General features: G+C 42.9%; 1 protein-coding gene and 1 long non-coding RNA gene across 10 annotated transcripts in view; one reads left to right on the top strand and one right to left on the bottom strand.

Annotated features, from left to right (window-relative positions):
- Positions 1-12,493, top strand: part of LOC136481553 (putative disease resistance protein RGA1) — a 43,737-nt gene extending 31,244 nt beyond the window's left edge. For 6 of the 8 annotated variants that reach the window (XM_066478885.1, XM_066478888.1, XM_066478886.1 and 3 more), the window contains 4 exons: positions 2,028-2,453; positions 5,266-6,348; positions 8,660-11,299; positions 11,440-11,880. In XM_066478885.1, the coding sequence (XP_066334982.1) occupies positions 2,028-2,453; positions 5,266-6,348; positions 8,660-11,299; positions 11,440-11,454 (4,164 nt within the window). In that variant the 3' untranslated portion in view covers positions 11,455-11,880. Of the gene's footprint in view, positions 1-2,027; positions 2,454-5,265; positions 6,349-8,659; positions 11,300-11,439; positions 11,881-12,375 lie in introns of those variants that run through there. The other 2 variants (XR_010764763.1, XM_066478890.1) reach the window with 2 other exon arrangements.
- LOC136481555 (uncharacterized) lies at positions 9,953-12,794 on the bottom strand. Of its 2 annotated transcripts, XR_010764764.1 has the most exons (4): positions 12,618-12,794; positions 12,353-12,464; positions 10,176-10,313; positions 9,953-10,079 (listed from the first exon to the last, which is right to left on the bottom strand). It is a non-coding gene; the product is annotated as an uncharacterized lncRNA (long non-coding RNA). The 2 variants fall into 2 exon arrangements; XR_010764765.1 differs by lacking the exons at positions 9,953-10,079; positions 10,176-10,313 and adding an exon at positions 12,137-12,267.
- Between the last annotated feature and the right edge of the window lie 10,120 nt (positions 12,795-22,914).

The raw sequence follows: 22,914 nt of genomic DNA on the forward strand, positions 1-22,914 counted from the left end.
GGCCCCCCTGAGTATAAATCCTGGCTCCGCCACTGCCCATGACCTTGCTCTCACCCTGAGAGCGAGAAGGAAAGGAGCCACGGCTTCCACGCCCCGGGTGATCTTGCAGCTCCCATCTCCTAGCACCCCTACTAATATGTTCTTCCCAATACCCTCCTCAATAATCCTATTTCTCTCCTTCCCCAAATCTGGCGCCCATGCGATGCTGGAGTTTAGCCCTTAGATCTTGTTTAGTGTGTTGATCCTAGAATTTCTCCTCTATGAGGTCGTCCTCCTCCATCCACTCATCTGCCATCCTCTTCCAAGGCCTATCATATTGTTGCTCTCTCCTTGCCATTGCCCCTTGCTTCACTACTTTAGCAAACAATGTAGATAGGGGAGGCGACTCTTCAGTCTTCTAGAGAAATGTGGCTTGGAACCCTAGGCAATGAACCTCTTCTTTCTTAGCTGGGTAGCCAATCCCCAAAACAGGGTTGGGCACCCATATCCATTTTAGGTTTTTGGACCTCTAGGAATGAGTGTGTTTGTTTGGCCCAATATTGTGACTTTCTAGGAGCCCACCGCCATTCGGCGTAGAGCCACAACGAACAGTGGGGGGCGTCTAACTCCTCACTCCCCAATCTAGATAGTTCTGAAAGTGATTCCTCCAGGCTGCAAGAAGCAATCTCTGAGTCAATGAACTCATGTAAAGAAGGATCTTCCTGTTTCTTAGTGTACGAATTATAGTTGGACAAATGCAGCTTAATTACCTCAGCTATGCACTCCTTCTCCAGTTTCCTAGATTGAGGTGAAGTGTAATGAGCTCCAGTAATCCTATTGATTCGCCCTGAGGAATGCTCCCCTTGAGGAGCACACGAGTGCATCGAGCCCATCCCTCTACCCTAAGGTAGAGTATTGTAGTAGAAACACGAAGACCCACCCCTAGCAAATCCCATCCCATGAACAAAGCCGACATTTGAGCAAGTTCTCTTACCTCCAAGATTCTGCAGTGAGTTGTTGTCATCACTTTGTGGGTCCAACCCCCCCCCCCCCCCCCCCCCCCCCCCCCCCCCCCCGTGGACTCCATGTGTTGAGGCCATGTGAGGTTCTCCAAGCGTCGCGATGAGCAATATGGGACATCGATGGCTCGGGACCCCTCTAGAAGGCGTCCATGCCCCACTGCAGGGTGGCGCGCGCGGCTCCCTACCGGTCTCATGAGATCGGCCCGTCTTTCTCTCAAGTTAAACAACTCCGGAGATCCCTCCTCACTAAGGTCGTGAAAAGCTCTCCAGGCGTCATGATGAGTGGTAGAAAACAACGGCGGTGCATCCCCCCTTTCTCAAAGGTGTTGCTTCCTCCGAGGTGGTGGGGGCTGTTGCTGGTCCTTGTTGCCAGTCGGGGAGCATCAGCTGTGAGCGCTCCTGTAACCCCCATCATCAGCTCTAATATGGACGTTACATTGATGTCATGAGGACATTCTTCAATAATTCGTTGGCTTCTTCTTTCACTCCCTTGGGGCGCTAAACATGGACTATGAAGTTGTCTCCCAAAACCATGGTTCAATCCTATACATAATATCTATCTTCCATGATCATATTGTTTTGCGTGAATATTCCATGTAAAGGTGCTTTTGTCAGTAAACTACTTCACTACAAAAAGGCTATGTAGCATATCATTAACTGAAGGGTAGCATGGGCTTGGTCACCTTTATTACTTGGTGAACAAGTTCAAATGTAAAGTAACTTAGTTTGAATTGATGGAGCATATAACAGGAGACAAAGGTTCAACTATATATTTTATTCAACACAAAGATTCAACTGTAATTGCTAATTACTATTTGAAACCTGGTGTTAGCATTGAATCCTTTTTTGCTCTTTTACATGTGAAAGTTAACCCAGTATTACACTCCACTATCATATGACTAAAAGAACCAGAGTAGACTATGCTCTTTTATCTTCTTTTTGCGAATACAGAGTAGACTGTACTCTATATATCAGAATACGACATTGACAGCTGTTAATATGTGACTCTCCCTCCGTTCATTGCAGAGCGTCCTCCTCAGCGTCCAGTCAGTGGAGCTCCAGTTCCACTCGGATCCAAGCGATTTGACAATCTCGTCCTTGCTGCGTCTAACAAACAATACTGCTGCCCGAGTTGCCTTTAGGCTGCTCACCATGAATTCGGAGTATTTGTTGAGGCCACTCGGTGGTATGGTGCCGCCAATGTCCAGCTGCGTTCTTGCCGTGACCACGTTGTCTGACCAGAAACCACTACAGAACAGCGACGGGTGCTGCTTCACCCTTGAGAGTGTCATAGCAGTCGATCAGGGTGTACAAGATGCATCTCGTGACGCAGCAGACAACTATAGCAGATTCTTTGCGGAAGCTCAAAAAGATGGCCGTGTGGCCCAGCAGGTGAAACTGACGGCTTCCTACATTGCACCTCCTGTAGCGGGGAACACGACAACGACTGAGGTAAGTTCCCTTCTCTGACTAAACACTGCTCTGTATCGGTTATAACTTATATAAAACAATTCAAAGATGGGAGTCCTATATTTGCCACGGTCTAGTAGGGAGCAAGTGCGTCACAGATGACTAGACATAATGTATATTAAGATTATCAAAAATTCTGCTAAGCCCCGTTTGGATCCTTGGAATTGAATTCATTCTAAAAATTTAGGTATAGATAAGCTAATATGGTTGTATACGAAATATATTTGAATACTATTGTTAGCCATACAAAGAAAAAAATTATAGTTGTAGAGGAGAAACATAGCATGGTGATTATAGAATCAAATTCCATCTCCCACCCTATGAATTTGAGATAGCCATACAAGGGAAAAAATTATAGTTGTGGAATGTCAAATTCCAAACCAAATAGCCTAATTCATTAAGGAGATTCCAATTCCTCCAAAATGAAAGGATCCAAACGGTCCCTAATGGTATTTTTAGTTCCTCGTGTAGCACATATAAATGAACATCTACATTATTACTCGACATAATACTCTTTCCAATTGATACATGTGAAAGTTGCATGCTTCCTCTGCCTCTAAATGTAGGTTGTTTTACACTTGTGCACAAAGATTAATCAAATAGACCTTGGTGCCCTGCGTTTATAACACAATGGGAAAGATGACTCACTCGTTTATGTGGACGGCAATATATATTAGGCAGGGGCAAGGAACAAGGAACTAAGAAAAGAGTAAAAGATGCATACGCTGTCTAATTCGAAATATATATAAATATTCTGATTTAAAAGGCTTTGCTGATAATACGCCTAACTAATGGTTAACATTTGAATCTTTTATACAAAATATTGTCATCCAGATCTAACAAGGCAATCGTGATAAACTAATAAATTCTTCATACAAATCACTTACACAAAATACTATCATCTAGATCAAATTAACCACTAGGTCTAAATATGAACCAACTAGAATAATAATCTACATAGGGTGTGTAGCGTGAGTTTCGCCGTTTCATCCTCCCCATTGTGCTTTGCTAACCGTTTACACACCCACTCTTGTGTCTCTGCTTCTCCTGCTCATTTTCATGTGTGGACCCACCCTCACCCCTACTCCACCTATTCCATGCCACAATGCATGTCCTCAAGCCCTCACCTCACACCCACGTGGTGTAAAAATGACACTAAGGGCTTGTTTGGATGTCCATGTATCCACCTCAATCCATGTGTGTTGGGGTGGGTTGGTATGGAATTTAGTTCCAAAACAAGCCCTAATATAAATTTATTTACCTGTCACATCTCATTGTATTGACGGTTCTCAAGTTGAAGTCAGTGGAACATCATCAATTCTACTTAACCTTTCACACTAGCCGTTCAAAAGATTAGCAGTGAAAATCGAAAACTACAACCAATACAAATTGCTTCTATACTAGTGCACTCGAGCCTTCCGTGCCTACACCCATCAATGACCACTCCTTCACTTGTGCCCTTGCCCGCTCAGGCAACCCCATCTTCCTCCTCTTTTATGGCAATGGCTTGTATTGTGTTATCTTGAAGTCCTCGTCGATGGACTCCTCACAGTTGTTCTCATCGTGTGCCTTGCCCGCTACTTGCACCACAAAATCCTTGTCCTCTGGGGTTAAGCACTGACTACATGGAGGGAAAAGCAAAGGTTGAGATCTTAGTGGTGGCCATGGATCATACGGATGCATGGTGGTAAGCCATGGCTAGAGGGGATTGGGCTGGTGAGTGTGCAGTAGATGTGTGTAATGTAATGGTGAGCGATGGGCAATGGGGCTTTTTTAGGACAGCGGAGGAGAGAAATAACTCTAGCTAGAAATTAAACCTGCATGCATGGGAAGACGAAACATCAAATTTTTGATGGCTTTGTACGTGCAGCTACGTGGGATGATGACATAAAGCGTGATCGATAAATCGCTTCTAGAGTGCTCCACACCTTGTTTTTGTTCGTTTCATTCCGAAACCAAGGGGATTGGAGGGGATTGAGAGGGATTTAATCCTCTACAAATCAAAATCCCCCTCAATCCTTGGTTTGGGGAAGAAACGAACAAGGCCTTATGCGGCCTTATGCAGGAATCTTTGGTTTCTCGCATGGCTCTAGAATACAATCATGGTGGATAATTCATATTTTGTCATGGATGATATTACCCTGCCAAAGATAATTCCAGCAAAATAGACCCATGGCAGTGAATTATCTCCTGCACCTAGCTAGTGTTACAAACTATGATAGGAAATCTATTTTTTTAACCGGTCCATGACGAACAACGTCCAATATGAGCATTCATGTAGTATAATATAAAAACATTTGGAAAGGGTAGTTTCAATAAAAATGATATTTAAAATCAAATCAGGACACCAATATTTGACAAAAGTTCAGATAACATAAAAAATGTTGAACTCTTTTGAGCATGTTCTCAAATTCCAGTCAAAAATAAATTCTGGATGCTAGTTTGAGTCATTAATCCTGAATTCATATTTTTCAGGTTTTGGTAATTTTTAATCAATGATACAATCAGTTTCACAAAAGTTACGAAAATGGTATTACTTTGGTAGAATATTAATACAATTGCAATTCTACAAAAAAAAATTTGGGGGTAGCAACATCTTCATACGATTGTGGTATTTTTTCCATTTGCATGATAAACATGCTGCACAATTTTCTTCTAAGTTAATTAGCATGATATAGACTACTTATTTTAATGCTTAATTTTAGCGCTGGGCTATGAAATAGCTTAACATTTTTGTCCTATTTTAGACACTATAAATTATTAATGGATGCACAAATCAAATGAAAATTTGCAGATGGTGAAGCAACAGAAGAACAGTACATATCAGCAGCAGGATTTACCCTTGATAGCAGGCCCTAGCTGCAATGAGCCAGAATTTTATGATGTGCGTGAAACATCTTCAGATGTTATAGAAGAACTTATTGTTGGGAGGACTGAAGAAAAAGAACAAATAATGGCTTCTTTACTACAATGTGACAGCATGACACATAACATCACCATTCTTCCTATACATGGTATTGGAGGCATTGGCAAGACAACATTTGCAAAAATGATATACAATGATACAAGATTCAAATATTACTGTCAAGTATGGGTCTATGTGTCCCCAAGGTTCAATTCAAATAAAATTGGCAACTCCATAATTTCACAACTCTCTGAAAAGGAGAGCCAACTAAATGTGAAACAGATGATAAGGATACACCTCAAGAAGCTACTAGCTGGGAAGAAGACTCTGATTATTTTGGATGACTTGTGGGAATATAATCCAAATAAATTGTTTGATTTGAAGACTATGTTAATGCTTGGTGGGACAGGCAACACAATAGTTATAGTAACGACACGCGATGAACGCATTGCAAAGGAAATTGGAACCACTGAGCCATATAAGATAGAACTCTTGACAAAGGAATTGTGCTGGGATATAATAAAACAAAAATGTGGTTTTGAAGCAAGGGATGACAAAGAACAACTTAAGGATATAGGATTGGAGATTGCCTCAAAGTGTGGAGGTGTACCTTTAGCTGCTCAATCTCTTGGGTACACATTGCGGTTCAAGGATTTAAATGACTGGGAGAAAGTTAATGAAAGTGATGTCTGGAATGAACCTAATTCAAAGGATGGATCTTTGCAAAATCAAGTGCTTGCAGCCTTGACATTAAGTTATAGCAGTATGGATCGACCCCTAAGGTCATGTTTTACCTACTGTGCAATCTTTCCAAAAGGTCACAACATAGTTAAAGATGATCTAAGTCACCAATGGATTTCACTGGGGTTCATCAGGCCAATGAAACCACCGTTCAAGAAGCTCCAACTTAGCGAGAAGTACATTGCGCAGCTCCTAGGAATGTCTTTCCTTCAGCCTTCAATGCCACCATCGGTGAGTTATTTATGTCAACCTCTAACCTCTGGGAATGAACCTAATTCATTATTTCTTCAAAACAATTGTAATGAAATTCACATAAAGATGTAATTCAACAATTAATGGTACACTGACAAAAAGAATAGTGACATAAAGTAATTGACAATTAATGCTATTATAAGTATGTATCAGTGCCAACACTCTTAGTGCACTGGTAAGCTCCGCAGTTTAGGGAGACACTGGCTAGAGATCACGTTTGGTTTGGGGTAATTGAGAAGAGGGAATGGGAGTTTGGAGGTAGGAGTTTAGAAATCTTTTGTTTGTTTTGGTGAGAATGGGAGTTCTAGTGGGAAGAAGAATAGGAGTTTAGATGGCAAACTGCCACTAATCACTTCCCTAGGGAGGTGCGGGAATTGTGCTTTAATGGAAAAAAAAATCTATCCTCACGTCCATCAGGGTGTGTTTAGCAACTACGTGGGAAAAGGCATGGGAATTAGTGGTGGGAGTTGATAGAGGGAATTATGGTGGGAAATTGACTTTTAGTCCCAATCCCTTGTTTGGTTCATGGAGGGAAATAAGAAAGGGAATTGAAGAGGGAATCCATGTCCCCTGTTTGGTGTGGGGTTTTGAGGGGAAATTAAATGGCAAATCATGATGGACGGTGAGGATCTATTTTTCCTTTATTAAGAACACAATTCCCACCCAATTAACACCCCTCCCCTAGGGAATTGATTAGTGGGAGTTGGTCCTCTAAACTCCTCTTCCCCTTCCCACCAAAACTCTCATTCCCACAAAACAAACAAAAGAATTCTAAACTCCAGTCTCTAAACTCCCATTCCTTGCTTTCAATTACCCCATCATGATTTATCCTATGATTTCCCACTCAAAACCCCCACACCAAATAGAAAATATGAATTCCATCTTCAACCCACCTCCCTCTATTCCTCTCCACGAACCAACCAAACAATGGATTGGGACCGAAAATCAAATTTTCACCTTAATTCCCACCACTAATTTCGATGCCCCTTCCTGTGTAATTGCCAAATGGCTGAGAGTCATATCCTAGCTAGTGGGGGGAAAACTCTCACTGGCAACCCAAAAAAATAGAGACAGGGTGCTAGCTTGTGCCACCTATGGTTGGTTTGGGCCCTCTTATCATAGGGGTTTTTCTCGAGGGTGTAGTGGTCTCCAGCCTAGAGGGTTGTGGTCGACCTAGGTGGGGGTTTTTCTCGGCCATGTGGTTGACGTTTCTTCTTAATCATAATGCCTCAGAGAGGCTGTTCCAGGGTCTTGTGTTTTTTATATGATTACAAATTAGTAAACCCAAACTAATAAGAAAACCACACCAGGGATGACAATATATCCTGACCGATAACACTGTGTACTTATGATTTCTGTGTGCGCAGATTGTTTTCATTTGCCATCATGTGCAATTTTAAACGGGGAAACAAAATTTCTTGTTCTGGAACCAGGATTTGAGATCTCAATTTGTCATACTATCATAAGCTCTCATTAGCCTTTATGCCGACAACTTTTGAGGCAAGCCTAAAGTAGGGAAATAATAAGTTGAACATAATGTTTATACCTATATCCTTAACATATGGTACGTACTTAATTCTTAAATGATGAACTTGAAACCATAAACGTAACTTCTTGGAACAGACTCAAGTAATCACACTGGACATTAGTTATTTGACTTTGGACTTTCCCTTGTTAGTCAAAGTAAATTTGAACTTCAGCATAATAAGTTCCAGGATAGATTCTTGAGCCAAAAGAAATTTCTTATTTTCAAAACATAATAACCTTACAACATGCCACAAGTAAGCTTGCATTGTTAATTATTAATGATGCCTTAAGAGATTTGTTGAAGCCATTCCACAAGATGGTGAAAATATAAATTGATGCGAACTTCTTAGTATCAATGCACCTTGCAAATCATTATACAAATTAGCTATAACTTTGTGGTTATCATATTCTTTTAGGTGTGGGCATGTAACCTTTAGCACCATATGTATAACACAAAGCTTATATTAATCATTTTTCTATGGTCCAGTCTAGATTGTTACCTGTCACATATCCCAGCTACAAACATTACATAATATAAGAACACATAACAACTAAATATATAATGCATAGTTCTAACATAAGGGAACTTCGCCCTTAGTAATGGTAGCTTTGCTCTCTTTCTCTTTCAGACTCCATTAGTAAATGACGTATCTTGATGAGTTTAAATTGACAAACATAAGAGGCATCACCAACATAATCTTAATACCTAGACGAGGGAATTTAGAAACCAGCTGACACTAGTTGCATTTGGACTTTGTCGCAGACTTCTGGAGTGTATCATGAAGATATTACATTGTTTACCATGCATGACCTGGTGCATGACTTCGCGGTACTAAAATTGGACGATAAATTTCTGGATGCTAGTAAACAAGGCAGTTTTCGGGGAGGCAGCTGCCTCTTTGCACTGCTCACTGATTGTAGCAAGTCGCTGGTATTATCCTTGACTTGCCCTGACAGTTTAAGGGCATTGCGATTTCTGGACTGCAGCAAAATTGAACTATGTGGAGATGCATTCTCATCTGCAGCATCCTTGTGCATCTTGGATTTAAGTGAATGCCACATAAATCAGTTGCCAGATTCTATTGGCCACTTACAGCATCTCAAGTATCTTAATGCTCCAGGAATCCATGATAAATCTATCCCCAACTGTATCACGAGGCTCAAGAAATTAAACTATCTCAGCATTCGCGGGTCTTCTGAAATATTAGAATTGCCAGAGTCGATTGGAGAAATGGAGGAACTGGTTCATCTGGATTTGTCAGGTTGTTCGAAAATAAAAGAACTGCCAGAATTGTTTGGCAATCTTAAAAATATGGAACATCTGAATCTTTCAAAATGCTCTGATGTTCGAGGAGTATCAGAACAGCTGGTCAGCCTCAAGAAACTGGAGTATTTGGACGTATCATACTGCAAAAATATTGGAAACTTACCAAGAGAGTTTAGCAGTCTCACTGAACTGGAATATTTGAATTTATCATTCAGTTCATACCTGATGGGTATCGAAGACAGCCTCCTTTGGGACGAAGAATTGTACAAGTATCCAGCAGACAATATTTCAAATCCTGCAGGACCCGGGATAGATGGTATAGTTGAGGCAGAGATCTTGGGCACCCTGACCAAGGTCAAATATTTGAAGTTATGTATAGATGGATTTACTACATCATTGCTTCCAAAGGTCCCTGAGTCTTTGGGAAGCTTTAGCCAACTCAAGTGTTTGGACTTATCAGGTTCTTCTACACTGTATAAATTGCCAGCATCATTTGGGAAGCTCCATGATTTGCTACATCTTGATTTGTCACATTGCTTTCGTGTTGAAGGTGTACCAGAAGCCTTGATTGGCCTTAGCAAGCTCAAATATTTGAATTTGTCAGGCTGCTCTGCTGGTGTAAATGAACAAGAACAACAGCCGAGCCTAAGAGGGCTACAAGAAGCAATTGGCAACCTCACTGAACTACGCTATTTAAATTTACACAGGTGTCTGAAAACCATGTACGGTGACCAGCATGTAGACGAAAGCAATGCTTTCCTGGGGCAAATCAGTACACTTTCAAGCCTAGAGCACCTGATCTTGTCACAAAATGAGAATCTTTACGGTTTACCTGAAAGTTTTGGCAAGCTCAGAAAGTTGCGTACGCTGAACCTCTCATATTGTGGGAACCTCAGGATGTTGCCGGTAAGTATATCTGAAATTGGCAGTCTGAAGTTTCTGAATACGTCCCATTGCCACAGATTTGATGAGACCACATTACCTCAGTTCAGAAATAATTCTGTCTTATTACCTCACTTTATGGTCCTTGCCGATGATAGTCAATCCAGCAGCAATCTTATTAAGCTCAAGGATGAAAATCCTGCAATCTTGGAGATAAGCAGGCTTGAAAGAGTCAAGTCTGCTGCAGAAGCCCAGAGCATAAAATTGTCTGGAAAACAAAGAATTGAAGAAATAAAATTTAAATGGACGAAAGATGGCGAGAGATTTGTGGAGGACATCGAAATTTTACAAGAACTAATGCCACCAGCCTGTTCAGAATACTTGGTGCTACAAGGTTACAACAGCATATTTTTTCCACCCTGGGTGACAAGCATCGCAAGCTATTTACCTCGTCTCGTTAGTGTTTCCATTATGGAATTGCCCAGCTGCAAGAGCTTGCCGCCACTCGGTCAACTAGGAAACCTTCAGGAGCTGCATATCGAGCAAATGGACAGCATCTCAAAGATTGGCGCGGACTTCTACGGCTGCGCGGCGGGAGCTTTTCCCAAACTGAGAACCTTTCGTTTATTCAGAATGGAAAGCCTTGAAGAGTGGAACACGGAATACACCTGTGGTGGTGAGGGTGGCTCACATGTTCTCGTGTTCCCTATACTAACCCTTTTGGATGTAAGAGACAGCCCTAAGCTGAGGATAAAGCCATGCCTTCCTAGAGGTGAGTACTTCTTGGACATAAGGAGTTGCGACAAGGTACTATACTACTCACCATTGGAAGAGAGATGCAACATCATCCCCGAAGAACTCTCCTACCCGGCTCCAAAAGGTCTTTTTATGTATTGCAGCGAGCAGCCTCTGCATGAGTGGAGCTTGCTCCACCAGCACAATGGGTTCAAGTACTTGGGCATCGAGCAATGCAGTGACCTCACATGCAGCTCAGCAGAGATTATCCGAGGTCTCTCCTCCCTCGAGACTTTATCTTTGAGAGATTCCAGTAGCATTACAGCCGTGCCGGACTGGTTGGGGGATCTAAGCAGTCTCATCAGACTTGAGATAGTCAACTGCTCTGGCATCCAAACTCTGCCAGGGAGCCTACAGCAACTCACTAATCTTGAAGAGCTAACAGTTTCAGGCTGCCCTGATCTAGTGCGGTGGTGCAAATCAGAAAGCTCTACGACCCTAGCTCACATCAAGTTTAAGGTATACACTATATACCCGGCCAAGCTATATTTTGCGGGCGCTACTCCTTTTGCACATTGATATAGGTTGCACTTTGTTTTGCATATCAGGATTCAGGGATGCTTGTCAACTCACTTTCTTCCAATGACCTTTTTTTTCAGGAATTCGATAATTGACATGCTAGCAATATAGTCAACTCCATTTGGTGATCAACCTGTTCCCTCACAAGATGAATCTAAGGACCCAGTCACCCAGACCCACCCATTTGAAATCTCGATCCTTTCATCAGGTCCGGTCCTTGCGAGGGCCGAGCAGCATCCTGGCCCTGTAATTAACCGAACCCCAATCAGCCATTGCTGCAGACTGCAGTACCTTGGACGCTCACTTGGAAAGCAATGAAGTTAGAATGTGTTGGTTCTCAAACTAAGTGGTGTGATGCCGATTAAATACGGGAAATAAGTTTGCAATACTCCTATTATTGGGTAATGTGCTCGGTGCTCCACGGAGGCAAATGCCGGCCCGGATGGTGATATCTATTGTCGAACAATGTATGCACTTTGTCTCTCTCTTTTCATGTGTGACAAATATAATTAAAGTTTACATTTTTAAAGGAAAATGCAAGTAACCAGCTTTGCTGATAGCATCTACGAGGGTCGATCCATTTGACCCCATTGGAGTGGACAGTCCCAATCCCAAACCCATGGTTTCCATAAGTAGTTTAGAGACAGCAATAAATATCACGTAGACAGTGGTGGAACCAGTAAAATGGGAAAGGGGGTGGTGGGGGGGGTGGGCACTTTGGCCGGACAAATACGGCAAGATATGTATATATATATATATATATACATAATGTTTGTTGTCACAACATATAAAAGTAACTCTTTTAGAAAAGAGCACAAGAGAAACTTAATTTTTTTTTCATTTGAGCTTCACTTTGCACGTCTTTATGGCATAGAAATCATCTATAATGGCATCCGTTGTGAATTAACCTAGAAATTAAAAGGAAAGGGAGAATGCATCTTGTTATTTCTACAATTAAAAAATTGGAAATCGTATCATATAAATTATACTTACTTTGCGGCTGCTTGCCCCTGCAGTCTGCAGACTTGCTCGCTCGCAGTGAATCAGTGGTGCTCGCTCCGTCGCTCAGGCTCGGCTGCTGCGGTGCTGCCTGCTCGGCGCTTGCCTGTTCCAGCGAGCGGCGACGCGAGCAGCGAGGCCGCGATGCCGACGATTGGACATGGACGCGGAGGTTGTGGCACAAATATATCATACTATTAGTTTATCAGAATGCGTCATGGTTACTGCCGGATTGGGGAACTTAAGGGGATGAACTGACCTATTTCGTTCACTGATTGCGCCCGGCACCGGTGGGTCGATTGCGGCTGTGTCGATGTCTCCGGCCGATTTTCGCTGCAGTTGAGCTCACTGCCCCGCCGCCGGAGTCCGAGGCCTAGGGAGGCACGCCGCACGCGGCGACTGCAGCTCTGCTATCCGCCTGGCCGAAGAATCGCTGAACGCGCAGGGAACCGGAAGCGACACAAGTAGCAAGTTATCACGCGAATCGCGAGGCGCTGATGTTTAGGGGGTGCTGGGTTCTTTTACTCGCTCCTAAAATTCATGTCACATCGAATGTTTATATACTAATAAAGAATATTAAATATAGATTAATTATAAAACCAATTACATAGATCGAGGCTAATTTGCGAGATGATTTTTTAAGCCTAATTAATATGTTATTAGCACATGTTTACTGTAGCGCCACGTTGTCAAATCATGAACTAATTAGGCTTAAAAGATTCGTCTCGCAAATTAGTCGCAAGTTGTGTAATTAGTTTCGTAATTAGTCTATATTTAATACTCCATGTATATGTCTAAACATTCGATGTGACAGAAATTTTAGGAGCGCATGTAGAAACCAAACATGGCCTTACTCTCTGCGACTCGTCTGTGATGGGGGGGGGGGGGGGGGTTTGGGGGGGGGCGGGGCAGGGGCCCCTGGTTCTGCTGTGCACGTAGAAACTAACCTTCCTAACCTATAGTTAGAGAAATTTAATGACCTCATACCTGAACAATAAAAGGGAGGCTGATCAGCTATAGCAAGCAACAAACACTACTACATAAACCTTTATCGAGGTGGGCGAAATGGGTTAACTGAGGTGGACATCATGTCTGTCTCGGTCTAAAGGTCTCGATTAATCATTATTTACCGAGGCGGGTCAAATGCCCGTCTGCGAAAATCAAATAAAAAACAAAAAAGCCCCTAGCCCAACCGGGCCCAGATCCGGGCCTCGCGCCGTCGCCCCTGCACGCTCCCCGCCGCCCAATCCACCGCCAAGGAAGCCGAATCTACGCCTCTCGGGGAGGGAGAAGAGGGAGCCACCACTGGATCCGGCCTTCCCACGCGCCGCCATCGCCCGATCCGGCCTCCACGCTCACACCGCTGCCGGATCGGGCCTTCCCACGCGCCGCCGTCGTTGGATCCGGCCTCCACGCTCGCTCCGCTGCCGGTTCCGCGCCGCTCAGGGAGGGAGAAGAGGGAGAAGCCATCGGATCCAGCCTCTCGAGCACTGATGTAGGGCCGCTGCAGGGGCCGTGCGCGCCGCGCCGGAGGAGGAAGGGCCCGGTCCCCTCACGGAGATGGCCGGACCGCGCAGAGAATACCGGCCCGCCACGCCGGAGGAGGGGACCGCGCAACTTGAGAAGAGAGGGAGGGAGATACGGCGGCGCCACCACCGGAGAGGTGAGGGAGAAGTGAGGGAGGGAGAGACGACCGACGGGCCGAGGGCGGGAGACATGAGAAAGAGTTGGAGAGTGAGGTGAAACCCTAACTCCTGTATATATAAACCCGATAGGTGGATTGCATATGGGCTTTTTGCTGGTCCTCATGCATATTTTTCTAGGCGGGCCTTTTGAGAGGTCCGCCTTAAAAAATGGAGGCCATTTTTTAGGCTCGTAAATAGAGTTTAGGAGGCGGTTATTTTTTTACTGTCTCTGTAAATTGATTTTGTGAGCCGGTAATTGTGACTGCCTCGGTAAATGAAAACAACAGCCTTGAAAAATCCCCATGCATTTTACGAGGCGATTGGATTTTGTGATACCGCCTCACAAAATCATTTTTGTAGTACTAAAAATACCCAAAATGGTATGCATGCAGTCGCTAATGCATGAAACTAAAAACTGCTCAAACATATATATATACTTAGCCTGTTCGCTGGTTGGTTTCTGGACTGATAAGCCCGGCTGGTGCTAGTTTGTTATGAGAGTAAAACACTGTACCATGGCTGATAAGCCCTGGCTGAAACCAACAAGCGAACAGGCTGACTATATTCAGTATCACAATTCACAAGATAATGTTGAACGGGCAGGGTTTGTAGCGTATATGTGTCATCAATGTGCAACCATTGTGCAGCAAGAAACAAAGGCGATTGAGGAGCACGTACAGGATGCTGCATCTCATCCATCTGACCATCAGAAAGAAACAAAAAGCTTCACTCTTGAAGTACAGCTAATTACTTTAGAGCTGCCCATCAGCAGAACAAACCAGTATGAGGCACAAGTATATCGGCGCGCAGAACATACCTCAAAGAAGCCAAATGGAAGACGTCCCGTTGAAAGCTCTAGTTTGGTTTTGGTAAATTGATGAAACCCTAAGTGCTAACCTATTGCTCTAAGTGATCATGAGATAGGGAAGCACATTCCAAGTGATGGAGCAAATGAAGATCATGATGATGGTGATGGCACGGTGATGATCAAATGCTCGGGCTTGGAAAAGAAGAAAGAGAAAAACAAAATAGGCTCAAGGCGAAGGTGAAATCCATATGGTCATTTTGTTTTGGTGATCAAGACACCTAGTGGGTGTGATCACATTTAGGATAGATATAGCCGTACTATTAAGAGGGGTGAAACACGTCGTGAAATGCGGTTATCAAAGTGCCACTAGATGTTATAACTCATTGCATATGCATTTAGATTCTAGTGAGTGCAAACATCCTTGAAAATATTTGTGAAAATATGCTAACACACGTGCACAAGGTGATACACTTGGTCGATGACACATTTGACAAGGGTGGCGAAGTTTGAGAAGTGAAGGAGTTGATTCAGGGGCGTCGGACCCTGCTTCTCGGAGCGTCGGACCGGCTGTTTCCCTGGTCCGACGACTAACCCTAGGTGGGGGCTGACGTGGTGGCCTATGAGCGCTCGTGGGAGAGTGTCGGACTTGCTTGGGTCTGATGGCCAGGGGTCGGACTCAGTCCGACGGCTCTGGTACCTCTCGGTATAGTTTTGATAGGCGTCGGACCCTCTGCGTCAGACCTTGTTGAAAGGTGGCGTCGGACAAGTCAAGCGTACTGTTCATTGCGTGGTGTTTGGTGAGGCGAACGAGGATGCGACACATGGCGGTGTTGGACTTCCCCTAGGGTCCGACGGACGGCGTTGGACCGGCGTCCGAGGGTTTCTACCCTCTCTGGACCTTAATGGACCGCGTCGGACTCTCCCTATGTGGAGTCCGACGGCGGGTCCAATGGCCGGGTCTGAGGCTCAGTTCAGCGCACGGCAGGCGACCGTTGGCGGCAACGGTCGATTTCATTTGAACGTGGTTACGTGGCAACGCGTGGCTGGTTGTGGCTGGTGTCGGACCCTAGTGTTGAGCGGTTCGACGGCCCGTGTCTGTGGGTTTGACGGTCACTTAAGTGGCCTAATGGTTACTAGCTCGAGGGGGCATCTTTTTAAGCCCCATGGCCGGCTCTTGCTCACTCTTTTGTCCATTTTCATTGACATAGCAACCTAGTGAGCTGAGCCAAAGTCCTCCCACTCATCTCCATCATTGATTCATCATCTTTGTGAGATTGGGAGTGAATCTAAGTGCATTGCTTGAGTGATTGCATCTAGAGGCACTTGGTGATTGTGTTTTGCTGCGGGATTCACTTGTTACTCTTGGTGTTTGCCGACACTTAGATGGCCCGGTGATTGGTGGATCATCGAGCGAAGGAAGGTGATTGTCTCTGGCTCTAATCATTGTGATTGTGAGGGCTTCTTGTGCCTTCCCTGGCAGAGCGCCAAATGCAACTCTAGTGGATTGCGCATGGCTTATGTGATCCTCATCTTGTGTTGGTTGTACATCACCCGATTGCAGGTTAGGCGTGTGATGCCTATAAGCGCATGAACCTCCAAGTGAGTGAATCGCCACAATGGGGACTAGCTTGCCGGCAAGCAAGTGAACCTCGGAGGAAAAATTGATTGTGTCATCATTGTCTCCTTGGTATTCTTGGTATTCATTGTGATTGATTGCTTGCCACAATGGTATATCAACTCTAGCTCTCTTGCATTACTTTCCTAGTGTAGCTAAGCTCTTTAGTATAATTAGTTTTGAGAGCTAGCTTGTGTCTTTGTCTAGTGGTTAGTGAGGCTCTTTAGTTAGTCTTTGAGAGCTCACTAACTTAGTGGTAGTGACCTAGCCTTATGTGTGACATAGAGACTATAGCAACTAGAATTGTTTGTAGGTGGCTTGCGTTTTTAGTAGGCTAGCGCAACATTAGCTTCGCCTCATAATTATCTAACCTCTTGGATTAGTGTTGTTATAGAAATTTTAATAGGCTATTCACCCCCCTCTAGCCATTAGGACCTTTCAAGTGGTATCAGAGCCATGGTCACCTTGATTTGAAGCAAAATGGTTCAAATCAACAACACCAAGAAGCCACCCCAATTTGATGGCTCAAATTATCCATATTGAAAGGCAAAGATGACCACCTACATCAAATCAATCAATAGGAAGGTGTGGAAGATGGTGGAGACCAAGATTGAGGTTGCCAATGAGTAGGCTCCCACCGCCGCCAAAGAAGTGCTACTCCAAAATAATAACATTGCTCTTAGTGCCAATCATGATGCATTGGATGAGAGGACATTTGAGCAAATCAAGAATATTGAGATGACTCATGAGGCATGAAAGAAGTTGGAGGAATTATTGGAGGGCACTCAAGCCGTGAAGGGTGCCAAGGCATACATCCTTAAGAAAAAGTTTGCAAGTTTCAAGATGAAGGATGATGAGAGTGTGGCGGAGATGTTTCATAGGCTTCAAGTGCTTGTTAATGATCTCAAAGCACTTGGAGCAGAGGTGAAGGACAAGGACTTCTCCCATAAGTTCTTGAGATGCTTACCTTCAAGATTTGGCACATTGGTCACTATTCTAGTGTGGAGTGGTTTGGACACCATGACACCAAACTAAGTGTTGGGAGATGTGATGACCGATGACACATATAGAGATGATGATGAGAAGGAAGAAAAGAAGGAGAAGAAAGATGAGAAGAAGAGTGTGGCATTCAAAGCCACATCATCATCAAAGGGCAAGGCCAAGCAAGATACATGAAGTGAAGATGATGATTCAAGCTTTGATGATATGGATGATGAGAAGATGGCTCTGTTTGTGAAGAGGTTTGGCAAATTCATAGTGAAGAAGGGCTATCGTGCATGAAGGAAGAAGTCATCATCTAGGAGCAAGGATGAAGAAAAGAGGTGCTTCAAGTGTGGTAGCAAGGATCATCTTGTTGCTCAATGTCCCTACAATAGTGAGAATGAAGATGATGACAAGAAGGGCAAGAAGAAGATCAAGAAGGAGAAGAAGGACAAGATGATCTTCAAGAAGAAGAAGAATGGTGGTTCATATGTGGTCACTTGGGATAGTGATGCTTCCTCAAGTGATGATGATGATAAGACCACCAATAAGAAGGCTCTTGCAAGCATTGCCATAAATGAGAAGCCTTCTCTCTTCGACAATCCATCTACATGCTTCATGGCTAAGGCCACTAAGGTACAAACTTGTGATGATGGATGTGATGAGGAACATGATAATAAAAGTGAAAGTGATGATGATGATGAACCCACTAAAGATGAACTAATTGATATTTAGAAGATGCTAAAGAACATTTTGACATTAAGAGAAGGGAATGCAAAGACTTGCGTAAGGAACTAAAAGCCCTTAAGTAAGCCTTTGATGAGCTCAATGCATCTCATGAGAGTCTAAAGGAAGACTATGAGGAGCTTGGCAAGGCTCACAAGAAGCTTTAAAAAGCTCATTCCTCTCTACTTAATGAGCAAAATGAGAAGGAGGATGCTGTAATATGTGACAATGGCTTAACATGTGATATAATTGATGAATCATTCTATAAGCCTATTGATGTTGCTCCTGCTAACCCTTCATATAGCTCATCATCCACTTCCACCTCATCTATGAGTGATGGTTTCACTTGTGATACCTCACTTATGGTTGAGAATGAGACCTTGAAGAAGAAGGTCAATGAGCTCACTTGCGCCTTAGGAAAAGCCTATGGTGGTGAGGATTGCCTGCTTATGTGCTTGGGTAGCCAAAGAGCTTCTCTCTATAAAGTGGGATTGTGCTCTACCCCCAAGAAAGGCAAGGCGGCCTTTACTCCTCACAAGACTAGTTTTGTGAAGAACAATGGTCTAGTTGCAAGCAAGTTGGTCACAAAGAGCAAAAATGTATGAACAAGAAATCACAAGCTAATGTATCCTCAATTAAGCTTGGTTCTTTGTATGTGCTTACTAAGGGTATTAATGGTGTTCATGCTAAGTTCATTGGTGCACCATGGATGGGCTCAAAGAAGAAAGCCATTTGGTACCAAAGAGCTTAGTGACTAACCTACAAGGACCCAAGCAAGTTTGGGTACCTAAAAAGAATTGCTCTTCCTTTGTAGGTCAATTACAAAGCCGAAGGAAGGCATTGGATTCTTGATAGTGGGTGCACTCAGCACATGACTGGTGATGCAAGAATGTTCAACTCAATCAATACCAATGGCAATGATGGTTATGATAGTATCACATTTGGTGGCAATGGCAAAGACAAGGTCAAGGGGCTTGGTAAGATTGCAATATAAAATGACTTAAGCATTTCTAACGTGTTGCTAGTTGAGAGCTTGAACTTCAATTTGCTATCCATGGCTCAATTGTGTGATCTTGAATTCAAATGCATATTTAGGCTAGATGATGTAGAGATCATAAGTGTAGATGGCTCTAATTTGATCTTCAAAGGCTTTATATATGAGAATCTATACTTGGTTGATTTCAGTGCTAGTGAAGCTCAATTGTCAACATCCTTGTTCATAAAGTCTAGTATGGGTTGGTTATGGTATAGAAGGCTTGGTCATGTTGGAATGAAACAATTGAATTGATTGGTTAAGCATGACTTGGTTAGATGCTTGAAAGATGTGTTTGAGAAGGATAAGCTTTGTAGTTCTTGTCAAGCTGGCAAATAAGTTGGAAATACCCATCCTAAGAAAAGCATAATGAGCACTAGTAAGGCATTTGAATTATTGCACATGGACTTGTTTGGACCAACACAATACACCACATCGGTGGAAATAAATATGGCTTTATGATAGTGGATGACTACACTAGATACACTTGGGCATTCTTTCTAGTGAACAAGAGTGATGTGTTTGCAACATTCAAATCATTTGTCAAGGGCATTCACAATAAGTTTGAAACAACCATCAAGAGAGTTAGCAGTGACAATGGAAGTGAGTTCAAGAATATTAGAATTGATGAGTTGTGTGATGATTTTAGAATTAGACATCAATTCTCGGCTAAGTACACTCCACAATCAAATGGCCTTATTGAGAGGAAGAATAGAACACTCATTGATATGGCAAGGTCTATGCTTAGTGAGTACAATGTGAGTCAATCCTTTTGGGCCAAAACTATCAATACGGCTTGCTATTGTAGCAACTGATTGTATTGTCACCCATTGAAAGAGAAAACACCATCTGAACTCTTGAATGGTAGAAAGCCCAACATTACATATTTTAGGGTATTTGGTTGCAAATGCTACATATTGAAGAAAGGTACTAGATTGAGCAAGTTTGAGAAGAAATGTGATGAAGGATTCTTACTTGGGTACTCAACCACAAGCAAAGCATATAGAGTTTGGAATTTGGCTAGTGGTACTCTTGAGGAAGTTCATGTGTTGAATTTGATGAAACCAAGAGTTCCCAAGATGAGAATGAGAACTTGGAAGATGTTAGAGGCATTCAACTTTCAAATACCATGAAGAACATGGATGTTGGTAAATTGAGGCCTTGGCAAGTGATTGATGAATAAGATGATCAAGTGCAAGTGCTCTCTAACTGAAATATGCAAGTTGACACTAATCAAGCAAGCTCAAGTGGCTCTCATGACAATGTGCAAGATCAAGTGGCTAGTACATCATCTCAATCAAATGTGCAAGCAAGTGCAAGCAACAATGTTCCAATACTCCAGCCAACCAACATAGCAAGAGATCATCCATTGGATACTATAATTGGAGATATTTCTAGAGGTGTGCAAACAAGATCAAGATTGGCTTCATTTTGCGAGCATTTATCATCTGTGTCATCCATTGAACCAAAGAAGATAGAAGAAGCATTGATGGATATTGATTGGGTGAATACAATGCATGAAAAATTGAACAACTTCACAAGAAATCAAGTATGTGAGTTAGTAGAGAGACCAAAGAACCACAATGTGATTGGAACCAAATGGGTCTATAGAAACAAACAAGATCAAGATGGGATAGTAGTAAGGAACAAAGCAAGATCGGTAGCACAAGGTTATACTCAAGTAGAAGGTCTTAACTTTGAAAAAACATATGCCCCGATTGCTAGATTGTAAGCAATTAGAATCTTGCTAGCCTATGCTTGTGCCCATAACATCAAGCTCTATCAAATGGATGTCAAGAGTGCATTTCTCAATTGCTACATCAATGAAGACGTGTATATTGAACAACCTCCCAGTTTTGAAGATAACAAGAAGCCCGACCATGTGTATAAGTTGAAGAAGGCATTGTATGGCTTAAAGCAAGCACCTAGAGCATGGTATGAGGGGTTGAGGGAGTTCCTACTCTCAAAGGGATTCATAATGGGCAAGGTTGACACCACTCTTTTTACCAAGAAGATTGGCAGGGACTTGTTTGTGTTGCAAATCTATGTGGATGACATCATATTTGGATCAACTAGTCAAAACTTTTGTGAAGAGTTTGGGAAGATGATGGCTAATGAGTTTGAGATGTCCATGATTGGAGAGTTGAGTTACTTCCTTGGTCTTCAAATCAAGCAATTAAAGAATGGTACATTTGTGAGTCAAGGCAAGTACATCAAAGACATGCTCAAGAAGTTTGGCATGAATGGGAACAAATGGCAATTTAGATAGTGATTCAAGTGGCAATATGGTGGATTAAAAATTGTATCGGTCTATGATTAGAAGCCTATTCTATGTGACCTCATCAAGACCGGATGTCATGTTTAGTGTGTGCATATGTGCAAGATTCCAAGCCTCACTAAGAGAAAGTTATTTGAAGGCTACAAAGAGAATATTGAGGTACTTGAAGCATACACAAAATGTTGGTTTGTGGTATCCCAAAGGAGCAAAGTTTGAATTAGTTGGATATTCGAACTCCAATTATGCGGCATGCAAGGTAGAGAGAAAGAGCACATCGGACGCATATCAATTGTTGGAAAGATCACTTATTTCATGGCCATCAAAGAAGCAAAATAGTGTTGCATTATCAACCACCGAAGCCGAATATATATTCGCCGGTAGTTGTTGTGCATAAATACTTTGGATGAAGGCCACCTTGAATGACTTTGGAATCAAGTTCAAGAAAGTGTCATTGCTATGTGACAATGAGAGTGCAATCAAGCTAACCAACAATCTGGTTCAACATGCAAGAACAAAGCATATTGATGTCCATCACCATTTCATTAGAGATCATCAATAAAAAGGGGACATTTGCATTAAGAGTGTGGGCACCGAAGAATAACTTGTCGACATATTCACCAAGCCACTTGATGAGAAGAGGTTTTGCAAGCTAAGAAATGAGTTGAACATATTGGATTTCTCAAATATGTGTTGATGCACCCCCCCACTTATATGACATGCCTCTCCTTCAAGCAATCCAAGGTCAAAGTTGATTGGCATGCATACATTCTTTGCTAAGGACATGTTTAGTGCATCTAGTCATTCCTCATGTTTTATAGGCTCATTCATGAAAATTAAATGAATTTGATGCTTGTATGGTACCACTATTGCTTCTATGCTTGATTTGATCTAGTGGTAGCATATAACATGTTTGTGGGCTTGTGAACCTAGTGTTTGATCTAGAAAATGAGCTATAAGTGGCCTAACAGTCACTAACTCGAGGGGGAGTCTATATAAGCCCCATGGCTGGCTCTTGCTCACTCTCTTGGTCATTTTCATTGACATAGTAACCTAATGAGCTGAGCCAAAGCCCTCCCACTCATCTCCATCATTGATTCATCATCTTTATGAGATTGGAAGTGAATCCAAGTGCATTGCTTGAGTGATTGCATCTAGAGGCACTTGGTGATTATGTTTTGCTACGGGATTCACTTGTTACTCTTGTTGTTTGCCGACACCTAGATGGCCTGGTGATTAGTGGATCATCAAGCGGAGGAAGATGATTGTCTCCAGCTCCGATCATTGTAATTGTGAGGGGTTCTTGTGCCTTCCCCCGTGGAGCGCCAAAGGCAACTCTAGTGGATTGCGCGTGGCTTGTGTGATTCTCATCTTGTGTTGGTTGTATGGCACCCAATTACGGATTAGGCGTATGATGCCTATAAGCGCATGAA

This window comes from Miscanthus floridulus, chromosome 9 (assembly GCF_019320115.1).
Source record: "Miscanthus floridulus cultivar M001 chromosome 9, ASM1932011v1, whole genome shotgun sequence".
NCBI classification, from domain to species: domain Eukaryota; kingdom Viridiplantae; phylum Streptophyta; class Magnoliopsida; order Poales; family Poaceae; genus Miscanthus; species Miscanthus floridulus.